Below are 21,021 nucleotides of genomic sequence, written 5' to 3'. Positions count from 1 at the left end.
ATGCCACCTCAGACCACCCCAGCCAAACCACTTCACGTAGGCATTCCCTTGCTTGCAGACTAATGTAGACCATGGAGACCACCTTGCCGCCACCTCCAGTACATTCAGCCATCTTACCTGCAAAAAGGAAAGTTACAATAAAGTTAGTCAGATAATTTTACAACATTACAAAGCATCTAATCAGGCACTATAAGTAATACCAATTAATTAAATATATGTGTGCAATAAACTTCACAGCCTACCTAATGTTAACTACACATTTAAATATGCGGTGGGAATGTTATTAACTTGCGTCAGCTTGAAAAATAACGTTATCAGTATGACTGATCATGGACGTTAGATGACAAACTAAGGTCTTTCTCAAATGTTCACCGATATCCCTGGGAAGTGACTGGTTCTTGGCGTAGTGTTTAATGCAGGCGTTTCATTTATCGATCATTCACTTATGCGGTCTACAACTACCGACCTATTTTTTACAGTCTATGCTACCGACCTACCATCACAGAAGTAGCTCTAACAGAGGTGTCTGTCGTTAACGTTAGAAAAAATGCAACGCTGGCAAACTGGCTAGTAGTTACATTAACTTGACGGGTTGATGAGGTCCATGCTTCACATTACGTTAACGTTAACTTGCGTTGCTTTATCACATCATACCGTTGCTTTATCACATCATATACTGTACTGACTGTCTAGCGTTATTAATCCCCATGTACAGTCAATGGTTACTCCATATTGAGATGGCATACATTAAGATTGAGACATTTGAAAACAGCAACAACTAATAAAACCAAGTATCATGCATCGACTGTTACGGGAGCTGTGTGCTAATCTTCACTTCAACGACTAACTTAGCCTCCCGTTGACGGTAACGTTAATGTAGCTGCTAACGTTAGCATGTAATTCGCTGTCCGTATTTCTGTTGTTAGCTCATTAGTATTCACCATACTAAATTGTCACAGTCTATAATCAACATAATAAGCTCTCTTAGACGTATTTAAGAACAACAATAGAAAAAAAAAACTTTTCAGTTGATATAATAACACTCACCAGACAAGAACAAACCGATTGTTGTTTGTCCTGTTTAACTCACAGCCGCAAAATTCATCCAGCCAGCTAGCCTTCGGCGCCGAGTCGACCTGCGTTGTGGAAAGGAGAAGGGCGGGTTTCACTTGACAAGGGCGTGTTTAACTTCGCTGAGTGGCAACTGAGTGGGCGTGCCTGACCGCGACTCCTCTTCACTGCGCGATACTTCAACTTCTGCCGCGCAGCCGCGACTTCAAATTGGTTGCAAATTTTTCCAAGATGGCGTCGCCTCGGCGGCTTCAATTCCATAGAACACTGCTGAATGCAACCACACTGTCCAGTTCTAAATATACAGTCTATGGTTAAAATGGTACCATATGAAACTGAACCAAGCGCTTGGATTTGAAACTAACGTTGGGGCCCAGTCGTCACGTTGGTGCACATAATGTAATCCAAGGAATGTCAGTAATCCATGTTAGTAAAGAAACGATTAACGCAGGCTGCTTTTACACAGTCCCATGTCGCTATCTTTCCTTGGCTTCAATTTGGTACTCACGCAACCTCGAACTGCTGCAAAATGGCGTGACCTCACACGCTGGCCAGTAGAACCATAGACATAATATACATAGACGCCGCATTGGCTGCTGGAAACAAGAAATGCGGCCGCCATCTTGGACCGGTCATACTCCTCGTTGCGTTGCAGCAGAAGACACAAGATGACAGCACTGTGCAGCATGTTCCTTCTCAAATCGGCGGACCATACTCTGGGGATTTACTTTTCACAAGTAAGATTTAACATAACCGTACTATTGGTTGTATTTTGTGAATAGAATATTATCAGAGAGCTGAGAAGGAGCAATCTTTGATATTACTGTATGAAAATCGTAGCCATCTAGCTAGGCTATGTTTACTCGGTGTTCACCCGGCTATGAACTGAGACCTGATAAGTCATATTCCATAACACTGACTTATATTACAACTGACACAAGAAGGCTAGTGTAGAAATAAATCATACTAGATTTGGCCAGCAAATTTTACACAAGTGGCACAGACTAGCCTATTGGGCAATCGCTAGCTGCTACTTGTAGCCTAAGTGTGTTGGTGGTAGCCTCACTATTTCCTGAATAAAGTAACTTTTCAATAGCTCAACTTCTTTATTTATCAAGTAGCTTAGCCAGACAAGCTACACTTTTCTTGTCATGTGAAATTAGCACAATTTAAAGTAGCTTCCTATGTAGTGAACTAGCCTACTGCTGTGTTTGTGTTAGGCTACTAATACATTTGACTGGGTGGTAGTTTTGTGTAGTGTTTTATTCATGGCAGAGTAACTGATAGTTTAGCTCACTAAAATTTCGAAGTAGCTTGGCCAACACTGTATTATTCACATGTCATTTACCCTAACAAGAATAAGATGCCTCTCAAATTCCTTTTCATTCATTTATTTATTATTTTGTATCTCTCCAGAACAACTGCCTTGTTCAAGAAGACTGTGAATGAACTGAACGGTCTCCTCACACCCCTGGAACTGAGGAAGGTGCAGCTCTTCATTGCAGTACTGCAGGGCATCTGCTACACTGTGACTGAATGTTTGATTTATGAGCTCCACCTTCATCACCTCTGTGTCCCATTTTCACATCGTCTGGTTGACTCAGTCCTCTTTTATGGAGTTTACCCAGTTTACTATGCCACTATGCCATCTTATTTGCCCACCTGCTGTCTGAAGCACTTTTGTTCTCAGCCAAAGTGTACCCAAGCAATTTTAGCAAGGTGGGAACATACAAAATTACATGCACCAGTTGTCGAAATCATAGAACCAACTGCATGACGGTAACTCTGTCTCACTGGAACCTTTCTGTGAACTGTAAATAACAGATGCTGTTGATGAACCCATTGACACTGTACAAGTGACAAGTCACCTTTTTGTCTTGAATTGATGAACTGTTACACTTACTATGCCAAACCAATGTCTGATTTTTAAGGATCAGAAACAAACCTACAAACTTGCACTTTACAATATTTATGGAACTTGTCTAACAAATGCTGTTGATATTGAACCCAGTTACTCCATTTCCTTTATGCCACACCAATGTCTGTTCATCACTTTATTTTTGATGGCACTGAACTGAAAATGTTAATGGATTTTTTTCTGTAAATTTAACTCATTAAAACTTGTATCAAACCAGTTTTTGTCTATGCTGTCAAACGTGGATTAGTTATGTTCCCAGTTTTTATATTAGATGTCATCACTTTATAATATATCATATATCAGAATATTCTATTACTGTTAAGCCCACTATGAATATACACACAACCATGTTTCCTGTATCATACAGCTTTTCTACTGGGAGGTTTACAACTTATTCTGAGTCAATTTACCCAAGTTTGTCACTAAACCACATAGGCCTACTTGGAATACCCCTCAGATGTCTGAATGGCACTGATCTCACTTAAATGTTTATGGAACCTTTCTGTGGACTGTGAATAATGCTGTTGATGGAACTTTTCTGTCAACTGTGAACTATATTTAACTCATTGAACTTGTATCAAACTAGTTTTGTCTATGCTGTCAAACATGGATTATGTTCCCAGTTTTGATATCGGACGTCAGGTCACTTTATCATATATCAGAATATTCTATTACTGTTAAACCCACTATGAATATTAAAATATGCTAAATCATGTGTCCTGTATCATAGCTACATGTATGACCTTTGCAGCAAAAAAAACCGCGTGAGAATCTGTTCGGTATTCAGTGAGATATGATTAATTAAGTGCGCTGACAGCTTATCTCACTGGCCAAACAGATTACACTGAGTGGAGTGGATGACCGGTCCAAGATGGCGGCTCCAAATCTCGTCAGCGCTAGTAAGGAGTAGCGGTCGATGCGGCGTCTATGTATATTATGTCTATGAGTAGAACGATGTCCCGGTGAAGCACCCGATTTGGTTCCCCCGGAATTCCTGTTTCTTTTACGCCACTGTTTTGAAGTTCTTGCGTTGTTGCTAGGTTACCGTGCGTATTCACAGTTCTGTATTGCGTTTTCCGTGTTTCCAGCTACGGTAACCGACTAGAGCTTCCGTGTAAAGACCTAGAGGGGAAACATGGGGAACCAAATCGGGTGCTTCACCGGCAAGCGTTTGGTATAGCTGGTTGAGCAGGCTACCTCAGCTTCACTTGTCCTCTGTCCGTTGCGTCCCTCACACACACACACACACACACACACACGGGAACGGTAGTCTCTGGCGAACCACAGTCCAGGCACACAGCAAGTCAGCTACTTAACTAGAAGCTAGCCCCAGCTTCAAGTTAGCCTCAGAACTGATGGAGACCACGCTGTTGCTGTTGGTCGAAGAGAAACAGTCTTAGCTTCGATATAAAACCGAACTTGTTGGACTACCATGCATAAACAGCAAACTTGCTTTTAGAGGTATTAACTGTATACAATATTTGGGCCGAACATCACAGTTTCCAGTCTCCAAACATTAGTTCTCTTGCCGAGTAGAAACGTGGCTGCTGCTTCACTTCCTCTAGGGGAAATTCGAGCTTCCTCCCTCCAGCGAAAACTATTATTTTTACCTAAAAAAATAATCTAATGTCCTATTGATCTACAGCCAACCACCATGAACAACATGAATTAGAGATTGGTTTAATCATAGAAAGAAAATATATATAGTGCAATTAACTGCTAGAAAACTAAATTAGAGGATTCTCGGAAATTGAGTCCCACAGCTTAAATGTAGAGAAATAGGGAAATAGTAAAACGGGTCCAGTAACACATATTTCTAAAGGGTCCTACAGTTAGCCTCAGGAAACCCTGTCAGGGACAGGACCCAAGGAAGAGAATTGTAGTTTCTAGTAAGGGCTGAATTATTTTGCGGACTGAATGCATTAGCACATCCCCCCCTAGGTTGAGAACATGCAGCCTAGCAACATGGAGAAACACTGGGCTTTCAGGTGCTTATAGGCGACTTACAGTAGCAGAATTCTTGTGGTGCAAGCTTCAAGCTTTCAACAGAGGTGAGGAATCATAATTAATTCTGACTCCATTGCTCATCAGCCATGTTTAAGTAGGCTATTTGGAAAGGCTTTATCTTGTATTTTAAATCTGTCATAGTCCATCTAAATACAGAGGTTAATCTGTCTTGACGCAGAAACACCATATGGCGAGAGTGAGTGTGAAGCTATAATTTAAGGTCACATCGTTTAAAAGTTTGCCTTTATTGTCCGTTTAACAGATGGACTCAGGAGAGAGTGGCACTCCAGCTTCAACATGCCCGGACCTATCTGCTCTGAAAACCCAGGAGGCCATCTTAAATAAGAGGAAAGCTGAAGACCTGTCGGATCAGAACCCACTTCAGACATGCAGGGACATCTGTAAGACGGACGGCAGAAGCAGTGCTCGGTTTGGTGCGCTGAGCCATCACTCGTTCTTCTCACGCCACAACCCCCATCCACAGCGAGTCACACACATTTCAGGTGAGAGGTGCCACCGCTATGCATTTCAGTCGGTAAAAATAAAGCCATAAAAACTCACGAAAAGAAATAAAGAGGGAAACACTGAACACCAGTGCTAGAGTCAATATCACTATGAAGTGCCTTTGGTGTCCTCATCAGACTCACTCAGTCATCATGAAAATGTAGCAGAATAATGAAAGTCTGAGGTCTTATTATAAGTGGCCAAACACTTGCACACATATCAGTACAAGGATAAGTCTCTTAAAATTTGTTTCCTTCATTTTATACAATTTCTTTTCATTGGATGTGCGTGATTTTGGCATGTCCCACACACTGCTTCGGCTAACTACAGTGTGTGTAATAAGTGGTTAAATGATACTAAATCAAAAAAACATGGTTTTAGTGTCCACAATAAGTTATTTGATAAAACAAGTCATTTTGATCATGTATATTGTATTTTCATAATCATATTGAACATTTTGCATGTGTCCCTGAAATTGCGGTCCACCCTGTCATTATGGGGTAACTGTCCCTTTAAGAAACCCACTGATGTTTTCAGTGACATCACTACGAGCATTTTTTCTTTCTTCAATGGAGGCTGAAGCAGTGGCGAGTTGCAGAGTAAGTATTTACACTTATGTTTCATAATTTTCATCATATTATGTGTGTAGTTGGATGTTGTCAAGCTTAACATGTCCACTCTGTCATAGTGAAATATCAATTGATAGAAAAACCTATCAGAACTTTGAAATATATTTGTAAAACAGTACATAGTCAGCTTGCTGACTGTAGCATGTTGCTAAGTGAAGATCCACCATGTGCTCATTAAATGCTAACATTAGCCAAAAATGTCCACCCTGTCATTGTCCACCCTGTCAGCAAGCCTTCCATGACAGGGTGGACATGGTTCATGACAGGGAAGGACATGTGCATAGTTTAGGCCACATGCTGATAATGTTACACATATTACAACAGCTATTACACACATTTTATAACAGTACATGCTATACATAGTAAATTTGGACAATTGGACAATTTGGACAATTTTTTTGGCGATATCGGTATCAGCAAGCCTAGTTTGATAAGGCAAGCCTAGTTTACAGGGACTGCCAATTAAAATGTGTAAGGGAACATTTTGAATCGTCTTTTTCAAGGAATGAGATCAAAAGGAGCTGAGATAGCAAGGAGATATCGGGAACGTCGTGATGCTGACCCAGACAGAAGAAGAAAGTACCTTGAGAAAGAAAGGGTCAAATGGAAAAAAAGACAGAGAGACTGGAAAGAAGAAGGGTGTCAATGAGCTCAGTGAGAGAGAGAGAAGAGGGCAAAAAGAAAGAAATGGAAAGAGGCAAAAAGTCAAGCCAGAGCCAGAAACAGGGCTAGTGCTTTGCTACAGTCAGAGACACCACCCAACTCCCCTGCTGAAACTCCTGAAAATCAGCGTGAGCCAGGGCCCTCCAGGTTAGATCATTGGAAGTTTAGCTGATGAGACTTATTAGAAAGTTTAGATTTATTTGAAGGACAATTATCAACTGTTTATGTCCACATAAAATGACATATGAAGGGTTCAGATGCAAAAGCCTCTAAATGCCACTTACGTCAAAAATGAGATAAAGATGGTGAATGGATGCTCTCCACACATAGTATATGTTAACCTTCTAACACTGTTCCGGTCAAAAATGACCGATTTAACCATTCCCTGTACCATAAATATAGCATTTTTCATCAGACTGCTTCAAGATCTTATGATATCCTTCACAAAAGGCTTTTGAACACATCAAATTTATTTTGACTACTTTCTTTGAATTTTGAGTGATTTATTCAATTAGAAACACTTTTTTTGTTTACGGTCAAAAATGACCGCCATAGGAAATGAATGGGAAAGAGTATAATTTTCATCCAGGAGACAAAAGACATCTCCTTACACACACTCCTACAACTTACCACCAATGTTCCCACACACATGCATGCACACACACACACACACACAAACAGACACACATACAGTACACACATGTACACCCACTCACAGACACACACACACACTCAGTACATGTTGTCAGTTCATGTTGTCATGTTGCCACATGTAATGCGTGTGAACCACCAATGTTCGCACACATAGGGCATTCACACACATACAGAAACACACCCACCCACACACACACAAACAGACACACACACACACATGTACACGCACTCTCACACACACACACACACAGTTCCTGTTGTCAGTTCATGTTGTCATGTTGCCACATGTGCAGGAAAACCACCAATGTTTGCACACACATGCATGTACACACACAGAAACACACACACCCACACACACACACACACACACACACACACACACAGTTCATGTTGTCAGTTCAAATAATTTAACTTCAAAACCCACTAAATACCACTCTTTCCTGGTCTGACATTGATTTATAGGCAAAACCTATAGGAGCCTGATTTTAAATGCTCATTTAAAAGAAAAGTGGTCAGATGGATTTAGAGGGTTTTGCATCTGAACTCTTCATATTGATAACTAACTTGCTAAAATCGTTATAAAAAAAATCCTTACAAATATTTTGTGTTTCAGGCAACGGCATCAAGGGGAAAGCATTCGAAGGAGTGCGAAGAGAAAACTGAAAAAACAGATTGAAATATTAGAGGCACAGCTCAAAAAAGAGAAAAGTAAAACTGAGAAATATAAGAAGAGGTACCATCGGGCCAAGAAAGAAAGTCCGTCCAAATCACCACGTACAAAAGTCAATGCTTTGTTGGCACGTCAAAAAGTGAATTCACCCATCAAAAGAGCTCTTCTTTTCCATACATCCCTGATTGAAAATATTAGAAGAAAATATGAACATGCAAAAACAAACAGAGAGAAGCAGCTGATAGCAAAAGTGGTCATTGGAAACATTCTAAAGAAGTATAAGCTCCAAAAGCATGCCCAGACTGCTTTTGGCTACTCTAAGAAGATAGCAAAGTATCCTGTGGATCTGACCTACCGTGGGAGGAGGTGCGTCAGTCGAAATGACATTAGGAAGGTTACATCATTTTTTCTTCGAGATGATGTTAGTCGAATGACAACTGGCCGCAAACAAACAGTCACACGGCTGAAGAATAAAATGCAAAAGAGGGTGCTTACTGACACAATGAAGAACTTGCATAGGAGGTTTCTCTCTGAGCACATTGGCCACATGTCATACACCTCCTTTTGCCGTCTCAGACCCTTTTGGGTGGTAACCCCCTCTACCTCTGACCGTGACACATGTCTCTGCAAAAAGCATGAGAACTTGCAATTCATTGCCAATGCCTTGAAGAGCCAAGGGTTACTTGTCCTCAAGAAACATTGAGGAAATGTCTGAAGCAACCATGTGTGACCCGAAAGCCAAGGTCTGTGCTTATGGTGAGTGCAGTGAATGCCTCCTAACTTGTCACCCGATGCTGAAAACCCCTGGGGAAGAGAACATTAGTTTATTTCAGTGGATGACAGAGAAGATCAAGAAGGATGAGAAGGTGTCAACAATAACAGTGAAAAGGGAGATAACAAAAACAGAGCATGAGCTTAACACAGATTTCCAGGAGAGGCTTGTTCATTTTAGGAGCCATGTCTTCAACATTAAATGGCAATTTGATGCCTACAGGGAGCTCAGGAGGAGTCTGAAGCCCAATGAGTCCCTCTTGCATATAGATTTTAGCGAAAATTACTCATGTAAGTACAGAAGAAAGAAATACAATCTGTGCATTTTGGAGGCTCACACAAGCAGGCCAGTCTGCACACTGGAGTGCTCTACACCACTGGTGAACAAAGCCACACACCTTCTGCTCCATATCACCCTCCAGAAGACATGACCCTGTGGCCATCTGGGCCCACCTTGATCCAGTTCTGAAGGTAGTGAGAGAACGACACCCTCAAGTCAGCACACTTCATTTTTTCAGCGATGGGCCTGCAACACAGTATCGACAAAAGGGAAATTTCTTCTACCTCTCAACAGAACCCTACAAGTATGGCTTCAAAGAAATAACATGGAATTTCTTTGAGGCTAATCATGGGAAGGGGCACCAGGCGGTGTAGGTGGGGCCCTCAAGAGGTCAGCAGACCGGATTGTAGCCCATGGAGGAGACATTCCTGATGCCCAGAGCTTGTATAACAAGCTGAAAAGCCTGGACACATCTGTCGAAGTTGTTCTTCATCCCAGAGAGGGATATTGAATCAAAGCCTGAGATACCTGCAATAGCTGCCGAAAAGGCACTATGAGAATCCACCAAGCTATCAGTCTGACACCCGGCCAAATGAAATACAGAGACATTTCATGTCTATGTAAAAGGGAGAAAGGTGTTTTGGACTGCCCCTGCTTTAATCTTCAAGAGGTCACTCTAGCTAATGTTCCTGTTTCATCTGACAAGTCCCCAGCATGTGGAAAGACACCAGATAATCCTAGGAGACCAGAAATGATTGAGGTAAAGCACATTGGAGAGTGGTGCGTTGTTAATTATGACAATGAAGCATACCCAGGTATCATCATGGATGCAGAAGGGCATAGTGTGAAAGTTAAGTGTATGCAACGCCATGGCATAAACCAGTTCAAATGGCCAGGTCTTGGGACGACATCTGTTGGTACCATGACTGGCAGGTACTTTTGCCTAATACCAGAACCACAGGCTCTGAACAAGCTCTTTACAGATTGAGGCGTCTGCGTGGAAGTATGTGGAACAGCAACTGCAGAACTGAGCGGGCCATGTCTCTTCAGAAAGGGAGAGACTGTTTGGAGATCGCCCAAGTGATCTTTCTGAAATATTCTGTTTTTTCAAATCAACTGTTCTCCACTTAAAAAAATGTTTTCTTCTTGTTCTACAGTTGAATGTTTGACTTTCACTGTGCAGAGTTTAACGCTAGAAGGCCACATTAATGTCTCATTTTGGGCATCTTTTCAGTGGCTGCATGCAGGTAGAGTGGATCAAAACTAGTCTGTTCAACTGGTAATTTCCCCTACATGGGAAAAGGCATTTTTACACAATTTTCTTGCATTGTTCCTTGCATTTATGGGGCCATTCAATGACATTCCACAACATGTCCACCCTGTCATGCCCAGGGTCCACCCTGTCATGTCTCTGTCCACCCTGTTATTTTCATGTTCTATGAAAATAAACAAATTATTTCCACAAGTTAGCAAAATCTTTTGTGTGATTCCTTTATAAGCAAATGAGGGCCAAATAGTATTGTTTGACAAATTGACCAGATATCTTTGTTGTTAGATTTTATTTAGAAAAGAAAGTGCAACTCTCGCAGATTTTATAGAGAAACAAATAGTTTGCCATAATTTCATTATTATCCAAATACTTTTCCCATTAACTAAAATGTATTGTTGAGAAAGGGACTAAATAGTTTTCTGAAAATGTACATTTTATAATCACTATGTAATTACAATGTATTTACTCTGTTTTGAAATTGTCCATGACAGGGTGGACATATTTTGCTGTTTGCATGTAAATTGTCTGCTTGCAGTTAATTTATAAAAAGTGTGGGAGCTTGACCAATATGTATTTCTAACAGCATAACATATACTTAATACGATGAATATGAAGTTCAATGGAAAATCTCAGCTTTTTTGGGGGGGGATGGGGAAGTCTCAAAGGCACCTTATGGACCAAAGTCCTTGGTGTTGACGTTTAGCCGAGGAAGGGGTGGGATATATGTAGACAACGGCCATGCATTTCTATGGAGGATTTTTTCAGTGCTTCTCCTCATTAGAAAGTCTCTGGCTACACTTATAAATCCTACAAATGATAAATAATTGGGCAGTGTGTGTGTGTGTGTGTGTGTGTGTGTGTCTGCCTGCGCGCACACTCGCGCGGGGGTGTGGGGGGATGGATTAGGACGATTCTAAGGGCCCGGCAATGACAGGGCCCCCCCCAGTTAGGCAGTTGCGTAAGTAGGCTACCGATGGTGCAGCCGGAGCACCCTCCACTACACTCCCGAGTGCATATATAATCTGCCCAGAGGGCTGTGATTGCCATTTCCAGTAAGCCTGTCACATGAGTGCTTTGGTGTTGTACATAATTGCGTTTTTAAAGTTTGTGTGCACTTACAATGACAATAAATATTTACACTTACCCCCCTATTTTGAGTTTTTGCTTGAAATTGCACACTGCCTACTAACAATGGCCCTATTTCCACATACTTTGACTTGTGCTTAACCTCTTTTGAAAGCAGAGGCCTTGTAGATTATTTTGGTACCAATAGATTGACTGTGTGATGAACTGTCAGAGAGTGGCAAAGGGTATAATGATAGTTTTTAGCCTGTTTTGTAAATCTCTGGAAATGACCACATTCTGCCCTCATGGTCATTTATTTTGTCTTGGAAACACAACTGAGACCCACTACCAAGTCTTGTGAATCTGTATCTCAAAGTAGATCAATATAGAATGAAATATGAGTACTTTAGACCATTATTTGTCAAGGTACTGTATGCTCATGCGTTTTGTAAAATGCCCTATGGAAACTCCCCATAGGACTTTTGGTTACCCAAAATGCATACTGACAATAAAAGGCTTACTGCTCTGGGACATTACCTATAGCCTAGAAATAAAATAGAAATATTAGTAAGAGAGTAAATAAAATGTAACAGAATAATAACATAAACAAAACTCTCTGTAAGACTTTGTTAGATACAAGGTAAATAGATGAGTTTTGTTGAGAAGCTTTTTGAAGATCTCAAGTCTTCCCCAGTCTTTTGAGGATCCATGTAAATGTAAATCAGATTTCTAGGCCAAGTATACTTGCGTATACAAGGAATTTGGTCTCTGCATTTATCCCATCCGTGAATTAGTGAACACACAAAGAAAACACACAGTAACCCGGAGCAGTGAGCTGCCTTGCTACAGTGGCACTCGGGGAGCAGTGAGGGGTTATGTGCCTTGCTCAAGGGCACTTCAGCTGTTCCCACTGGTCGGGGATTGAACTGGCAACCCTCCGGTTCCAAGCCCGAAGCCCTAACCAGTAGGCCACGATTTCCCCTCCTTACCCCTCCTATTGTATTCAAATATGAAATCCTTGTGAATAGCAAAATCCTCACCAGAAAAAAAAACAGGTTTACATATTACCAAGAATAATTAATTGCATTAATCACTTTTTTGACGTTCAAAAAATGCTTTAGTCTTTGTAAGGCTGCCAACACTGGCAATACAATTATTTTTCCAGCTAAACAGACTCAAGGCCTTACTACACGAACACATATCACAGTTATAAAAGTTTGACATTTAGAAAGAGTGTAATTTAGATTTATTTAGTCAAGAGCGTTCTAAAGTATCAGTGGCACATTATTGCTTTAGCAGCTGGTGCATGAAATACATTATTTCCTCACACTCCCATCATATTCCAGCGCATTCATTTTAAATCGTTGCATTAAAAAAAATGTCTTTAAAAAATCTCTTTAGCGAGTATGTCCTCGGTGATCAGAACATCCCCGCTGTGTTTAAAATGCCCCTAGCTACTTATTTTCCCTGTTTTTTTCCCACAAAAATGAGAGGCATTGCTTCCTGGTACCAGCAGGATGCCAGTGTGTCCACCGAGCGAAAGAGGGTAAGCTTTTGATCAGCGAATTCACAGAGTGTACCCACCAGGGGTTTCATAGCTGGCTGGGACAGAATTGCACTGGTATAAAGGTGGAAAGGTAAACCCTTCTGTGCTTCTTTCCCCCTTACCTTTTTTCTGTTGCAATGTCCATACAGGCCTGAATGGCAACCCAGTGTGCATGGTGAATGATGACTGGTACGTTAACAGTCCTCTCTGCCCCCATCCCCTCATCGCTGGCCGGGTAAAAACGTCGCACAGGGGCCCCCTGCCAATGCACCACTTTGGTTTCCACCTCCAGCAGCTTGGCTCAAAGGCAGGAGCAGGTGAAGTGGTGGCTTTTTGATGTGTGATGTGTGTTTGTGTATACATGTTATGTAACAGTGGTGTGTGTGTGTGTGTGTGTGTGTGTGTGTGTGTGATGGAAGTGGTGTGTGTGTGTGGTGTGTTTATAACCACAAAAAAGCAAGATATGTGCTCCTCTGCTGAGGTGTTTAAAGTAACGTCATTTGTTTTTAGTATGGAGAGGAAGAGGAGTGTGACCACCTAATGTAACCTAGGGCTGCACAATTATCCCAATCACAATCGTAATTGTAATCACAATATGAACGAATGGTTGGTGGGTGTGCGTAGTGCATGAGGGGCACAGAAATTCTGATTGGTGAGCTTTACAGTTGGTCAGGGGTGCTGTGCTTCTTGTGCACCGGGCATGCTCACCAATCAGGGATGGCACAAATTAAAGAGACATATGGAATATTGAACTGAATCAATTCATTGATATATCACAAATAGCAATCGCAATATCTGTCAGAAAAATCACAATTAGATATTTTCCACAAATCGTGCAGCCCTAACATAACCCAGGAGATGCTGTTGTTTCTCTTAAAGCGCTTCTATCGGACGCCTGGAAGGAGGAGCTGAAGGATATCACAGCCAAAGTCAGCATGTCCACCCAGGCCCAGGACAGAAGAGAAGTAGGTGGATAGAGTTGTGTGTGTGTGATGCTCAGAGTGGGTGATACTTTGCGTGTGTGTGTGCATGTGTGTGTGTGTGTGTGTGTTCGTGTGTCAGTGTGTGTGTCCATAAGTGCTGACATACACAAATGTGCACTTTTTTGCTACATGAAATATGTGTGTCTGTGTGTGCCTTAGTGTGGTCTTGATATAATAACGTCTTAATTTATAAATGTGTGTTTGCCTGAGTGCATCTGCATATAGTATATAGGTTTCCACGCATGCCTCTGCCCGTGTGTGTGCGGCATGTGTCTTTGTATCAATTTACATTTAACCTTTACGAAGCCAATTTGATGGTAAACAAACTTGTAATAGGGGAATCGTTCACCTTGCATAGCCATACAGCATAGCCATAGCGAGTTGCTAACGAGAGAACCAGCCACGCAACTTCAAGAATAGTCGACCCGAAGACAACTCACGAAAATTGTGAAACAGTACCTTGTCAGTAGATATAGCACTTTGGAAATAGTTTTTGCCTGTTAATCCTTCGCCTCCACAACAAAAGCAATTCATTGTGTACAGGGGGAACAAGCCAAGCCAACAAGCCAAGAGTGAAATATAAGTATATCAGGACTCTAGGGGTCGCTCTACAGTCACTAACAATAGCTGCAAAGTGTACTTTTAGTGAAAGTGTAGTTGAAGGAGATATCGGTAGAAGAAGAAGAAGGAGGTAGAGGAGGGTAGAAAGGTAAGCATGGTATGCATGGTAAGTGCATGTTAGTTGTGTTGGGGTTCTTTGAAGTATCCCCACAGCAGCAGCCATCAGGGGCCAGACAGTTACACCACTCTCACAGCCAGGCTACACTTTACGTGCTCCATTCGTAGAGCAACATTTACCTTCCACTAAAATCGTTGGAACTGGCTGCACACAAGACGTGATGGCAGCACGCACGTTTGAAAAAATGACACCAGTTGCATGCCCAGTGTAGCCCACCTTTTGTGTGTGTGTGTGTGTGTGTGTGTGTGTGTGTGTGTCCCACAGCAGCAGCGGGCAGACAGGACAGCGAGCGGGAGAAAGACCCAGTACTCAGCCCAGACGGGCCGCATCCTCCCCCCTCCCACCAGGTCCATGGGCCGCTACAGCACCACCACTTCCCTCCACCGGAGGACCTCCACTTGTGCTCCTGCACCTATGCAGCCTTTCCAGGACCAGGAGCTCATGGTAACACACACACACACACACACACACACACACACACACACACACACACACACACACATATACACATGGAGAGAGTGTACCAAACAACAGTGGTGAGCTTCTAATACATTTACAAATCTGCACAGTAATGAAATTTATTACACGGCTCTTCATAATGCTGAAGAATGCTCCATTCACTTGAATGGGCTTTCCCAACGTTCGGTATTCTGCTAATTCTCAATAACAGACCGCTGTCAAGGAAAATGGGTTTTGTGCTTCTATTTCACATCTTTCATATCACTACGCAAAGACTGGAACTTCATTCAAAAGTGAAAGTGGACGGTTGATCAGCTGTGTTCTAAAGAATGTTTGATTCAAGTTCAGCGTGTGCTGTTGCAAACTATTTGTTTCTCTGCACAAGCCACGATGAAACGGTAACAAATAGGCTATAGCCTAGGCTATGTAGGCTAAAGAGTCATATTGTGGGGAGTTTATTGTTTCGGTTTGGCAAGTAACCGTGTAATAAGCGGGATAATGTATAGAACGCCTGTCATTATTGGGAAAATAAGTCCATTCGGGACGGAACAAGACCCCTCCGCTGCATGTCGGGGTCCGGTTCGCCCTGTCGGGACTTATTTTCCCAATAATGACCGGCGTTCTATATATTATCCCTTACATAATTGTCATTTCTGATGAGGTTGCAGTGGGTAACAGGCTATCATAATTAAGCAATAAGCCCCAAGAGGTCGTAGGTGACGCTGATTCTACAACAGCTAAGGGGTGTTGTTAGGCACAATGCGCTAGCGGAGCAGTGTTGCTAGCAGTGTTGTAGAATCAGCGTAACCTACGGACTCGTGACTTATTGCTTTTCTAAAACTATAAATTCCTGGCAAAGTTTCATAAAGTAAAGGCAAAGCAACGAGAAATGTAACGATTTATTCATAGATAATCATTCTTCCGCCAAGAAATATATTTCCTCTATCTGAATGGTTGCCAAGCAATGTGGAGACGCAGCTACTTTAACTTATGTATCAAGTTATGGTATCGCAGTAATATATTACGGAATTCGGACAAGGTGTATGTTTGTGCTGGATTTTACAACGGCATCGAACGCGATTCGGCCAATCACGATCAAGGACCGGAACTATCAGTTTTAGAATGTGTATTTTTAGATACCTGTTCTGGCGGTTGCCCAACGTGTAAATCAGTACTGATGGTGCAATGCAATGCAGGCTGGGTTAGGCCCTCTCATTTGGGTTTGATAATATGTCAGTGAACCAGAGTTTGAATTCACTTGCATCGGATCTTGCATAATTGTGGAGTGTACAAGTGGCAATCAGAAGTATTGAATATGTACTGAAGTCTATGTGTCCCATGCCTTTTGACATCGCCTATCGCAAGTAAAGGCACAGCAATGACAAATGTTATGATTTATTCATAAATAATTATTCTTCCACCAAGAAATGCAGTGAGATGCAGCAATTTGTGGCGCAGTAATATAGAATTAAATGCAGTCACTGTGAAGGGTAGCATTTGGTTTCACGATGACATCGAACGTGATTCAGACAATTATAATCAAAGACCGGAACTGCAAACTGTGTTTGTGATCTCTATTATGCTGGCTGTGAGCGTATAATCAAGATAATGTAAAATGCTGATACATTCTATTAAACCTTACTGTGGAGAGTGTTAAAGGTCTGCATAAATATGGGTACTGACTCAGAGATGCGTGGGAGTCAAGGGGAAGTTGAACTGAGCAGAGGCTAGACTTATCTTTAATAGACACACAGTACTTTGCATAGTTCGACCATCATGAACATTTTGTATTCAATACATTTTCAGACAAAATGTGTTTTACTCTGCCTGAAGAAGGTCATCTGACCGAAAGCTTGCACATAGAGTAAAAAAACTTGTTTGCAAAGACTTGAGTGTGCGGATTTTTCTTTATTTTTTAGACAGAAATATGTTAAATTCCTGAAGGTAGGGTATTTCCCACAATGACCAATCGAAAACCTATCAACAACAACAGGATGCGAAATATAACAATACCTACTTATCTGGTGGCCGTCAAAAATGTGCCTCATGTTGGACCTGGGAGCTGCAAAGGCTCTCCTTCACGGCACAACATGCATTACCATAATTTCCCAACTATTAGGCGATGTTTATACATTGATTTTACAAAATTTCTTCAGCTATGAGGTTAATACACAGGGGCAGTTAATATGGTATAAATATGGTTTTGTTCCTTTTAACTGCGGCTTATACACAATGCAGCTAATACACAGGAAATTACTGTACGAGTAGCCTGAATGGCTAACCAAAGAACCAGAATAGAAAGAAACACAACACCACCAACAGAGTAACCTTCTTGAGCATTTCATTGAAGGTAATCAAGCAGATACCTTCCTTCATTGGGATGTTGTTGAAATTGTTTCTTTTTGTTAAGATATCCAGTATATAATTTTTTCCAAGCTTCTTGAAAGACATAGATAGATCGGGCACTGTTATTTTGCAAAACGCACCAATAGGCCTTTATCACGGCAGCCCACGGGCAGCTGAAGCAGGGCTGTTCAATTTCCTGTTGGCAGGCAAAACACAGGTGTTCCTAAAAACATTAACGAGGCCTCTGGTTGAAGTAACTGTGGCCGAATCTGACACTTAATTAGAAACACCTGTGCTCACACAGGAACAGGGCTGTTCACTTCCTACTTCGGCTGCCGTGATAAAGGCCTATTGTCGAGACACGGGTGGCCATTGATTTTCTGAATCTGGTGTCATAGCACTCCTGCAGAGAGAGTAGTGGTTGGAGTGTGCGGTAGCATTTCCACCATGGTTTAAATAGACCAAAGGAGCTTCATAAGGGATCGGATGGTGTGGGTACAACAACATGCGTGCTGCAAGGGGATGCAGATGTCATCTGATGGCAAATTTTGTAGTGTGTGTGTGTGTGCATGTGTCTGTGTCAGTGTCAGAATACACCGAGTATGGTTTTACGGACAGATGTGAATTTCTCTGATGTACTGATTACTGTGTTTGTGTGTGTGTGTGTGTGTGTGTGTGTGTGTGTGTGTGTGTGTGTGTGTGAGAGAGAGAGAGAGAGGGGGGTGAGGGTTCTGTAGAGGATGACACGTGCCACTTTATGTCTTCTTCCCTCTGACAGGTCCTGGAGCTGCTCTGTCAGATCCTGCAGACGGACTCCCTTCACCTGCTGCAGCAGTGGCTCCTGTTCGCCAGACAGCAAGGTGAGGTGACAGGGACGTGCGAACGGGACCATCAGTCACTCTGTTATATGGCCATCACTGTCACCAGCTTTTGACTGCCCAGGACCTCTGCACCACATTGAAATAATTCTAGGTTTATAGTTTGGAGAGGGTGGAGAAAATTAGCTGTCTTGTACCTGTCCTGTAGCATAGCTTTTTTTCAGTTTTGACCAAATAAGAGGACTTTTTGCAAAATTCAAGTATTTTCTTATTACTGAACATATAGACTTGATTTTGATTTGATTTTGACTTGATTTTGTTTATTAAGCTTAATTTGACCTCTTTCTATCTGTTATATAATAGTTGTTTTGGCATTTATCCACTTAATTAATCCACTGTGTTAATGTTAATGTTTAGATGTATGTCTGTGTCTTTGCATATGTCTATGCACAATGATGTGCATGCATGTGTGTATGTATGAAATCACACTAATCTCTCGTGCTTCTTAGAGAAAGACCTGGTGATGGGTCTGCTGCAGCAGGCGATGGCCGACGCCTCGTTTCCTAGCCGACCGTACATACCAGGCCAGAGTGGAGCCAGCGTGCCAAGATCGTCTCTACCTCCCCAACGTCCACCTTCTCTGAGCCGCCAACCAACACAGCGCAGAAGGGCGCGGTAAGGGCACGAGGCATTGTGGGAATATATTCTTTGAACTTAGAAGGGAAATAAACAAAGTGATGGAGAGGGGGTGCTTAGCCAGTATGTTCACACTGAGTGCTGAAGCAATTTCTGCCTCATCATTCATATTAGCTAGAGTGATACTTAAAACAGTTGTTTTTTGCCATTATCGTTATAACTGGAAATATGTGCTGTGACGAGCTAGAAACATGTGATGGAACGAGGAACATTTCATTGTTTAATTAGGATGTTTTTTGATATGTTGTTTTTTGTGTGTGTGTGTGTGTGTGTGTGTGTGTGTGTGTGTGTGTGTGTGTGTGTGTATTTGTGTTTATGATAGTTTGTGTAAGACTCTGGAGTTGGCAGAAGACACACCAGGTAATTACTGGGTCTTACTACTCACATGCATAAATGGATGTGCTTTCTCCCTACTTGCAAATGAATACATTCACAAATGCCTGTTTAGGAGCACCATGTTGTTCAGTAATTACTACGTTAATGAGCAGCAGGTGTAATCAAACTCGGCTTACAAATCCCATAGCTATTCCCTCAGTCAACAAGCTATTATGATTTAGCATGAAGCCTAAACATGTGCTGCATGTTAATAGTCTCAGAGTTCATGGCAATTAGAATAACAAACAATCAACTAAGACCAGTAATAAATAGCCTGAAGCTCCATGTGTGGATGTGTACCAATGGCATAATTATAGAAAGTTAGTTGTTTGAAAATGTTCATCCTCGATTTTTGCGATAAGACAAAGCGTACCGGTATTTGTCTTGTCATTCAGCTCAGTCTGAGCTTATTGTGTTTCTTTCAGAGAGGATCGGAGAGGCTGAAGTCCTGCAGATCCACACAGCGGAATGTGCTGCCACAGAGCCCTCCCTCACTGAAGCTAAACCTCAGCAGTGCTGACATATAGTCTGTAATGACAATATCTAGTGGTAGTGTAGCAGATATGGTGTCTTATTCAATAATCAGGACTGTTTTTATTTTTGAAAGACTGTATGTACTAAAATATATAACTTTACAGTTTTGGTTAGGGGGTCATATGATGTTAAAGCCCTTTGAAAACATTTACATGGATTCATTTAGCAGACGCTTTTATCCAAAGCAACTTACAAAAAGAGGAATAACATTCAAGCTACATTGCAAAGGAGTCTCTGAAGAGTTGGGTCTCCATGAGCTTCTTGAAGATAGAGAGGGATACCCTTAGCCTGACGAGCCATACCCACATCAAGATGTAGGGTCTGGGAACTGTCCATTGGCACTGCTCAATCCGAGAGACGGGATAAACGGTTGTCTGTCAAATTTCCTCTGCACGCAATAGGATCGCGATACAACTCATGAGTCCCATGCATTTTCCCACCAGCAAAGCTAGTTGTCTAGTGGATCAAACTTTTGCCAATGTAAAAAAAGCTTAACTCGAGTCGCATTTCAACAACCGCTGTTCGTCAGCAGCAGCATCCATCTTCTTTGTTTTCAAGTAGCAGGGAATTCACGCGGAACCGTCGCCGACTCTTACACAATGTGATTGGCCTGATTGAAGTTTCTTTTTTCCAGCTCACTTAGGGTAATGAAACAAGGAGGCGCACACAAGGCTTGTGTGGAAAAATGTGTATTATAGCCGAAAAGTTACAAAAGAAATCAGAGGCTAAAACTGGAGCAACAGACGTTTCGGACCTAGTCCATTTTCAATGTCTCCAGTAGGAAGCGCGTGGCAGGTTTTCCGGTGTTATATAGGGTGACGTGTCAGTTCAGGAGCTCCCCGTTCACCATAAGGTGGAACACCATTAAGAGGACCTGGGTAGTTCCCATTACCTAATGAATAAATAAATAAACAGATACATTTCTAGAGATCACAATGTGCAGATATACATATGAGAAATAACATGAAAATTATTATAAAGCATTTGAATGATTATACATTAAGAGGTTATAGAAAGCAAGAA

At 41.8% G+C, this 21,021-nt stretch overlaps 1 protein-coding gene across 2 annotated transcripts; it reads left to right on the top strand.

The window, feature by feature from the left end:
* The first annotated feature begins 4,949 nt into the window (after nt 1-4,949).
* Nucleotides 4,950-20,360, top strand: tbata (thymus, brain and testes associated). Of its 2 annotated transcripts, none has more exons than XM_048233558.1 (9): nt 4,950-5,040; nt 5,259-5,499; nt 13,198-13,365; nt 13,928-14,013; nt 15,038-15,214; nt 18,354-18,435; nt 18,903-19,068; nt 19,412-19,449; nt 19,890-20,360. In XM_048233558.1, exons 2-9 carry the CDS (start codon nt 5,259-5,261, stop codon nt 19,982-19,984), a joined length of 1,053 nt encoding a protein of 350 aa, XP_048089515.1. In that variant the 5' UTR covers nt 4,950-5,040; the 3' UTR covers nt 19,985-20,360. The 2 variants fall into 2 exon arrangements, with proteins under 2 accessions (XP_048089515.1, XP_048089514.1); XM_048233557.1 differs by having other exon boundaries at nt 15,035-15,214.
* Nucleotides 20,361-21,021: the final 661 nt, after the last annotated feature.

The sequence above is a fragment of the Alosa alosa genome, chromosome 22 (assembly GCF_017589495.1).
Source record: "Alosa alosa isolate M-15738 ecotype Scorff River chromosome 22, AALO_Geno_1.1, whole genome shotgun sequence".
NCBI classification, from domain to species: Eukaryota; Metazoa; Chordata; class Actinopteri; order Clupeiformes; family Clupeidae; genus Alosa; species Alosa alosa.
This window is presented reverse-complemented; position numbering and strand designations above follow the sequence as displayed.

Excerpts from the sequence above, each read along its gene's own strand:
- tbata (XM_048233557.1), top strand. The coding sequence starts at position 5,259 with ATGGACTCAGGAGAGAGTGGCACTCCAGCTTCAACATGCCCGGACCTA. Across the intron at positions 15,215-18,353 it reads TCCAGGACCAGGAGCTCATG|GTCCTGGAGCTGCTCTGTCA; the intron begins GTAACACACACA and ends TCCCTCTGACAG. Across the intron at positions 18,436-18,902 it reads CCTGTTCGCCAGACAGCAAG|AGAAAGACCTGGTGATGGGT; the intron begins GTGAGGTGACAG and ends CGTGCTTCTTAG.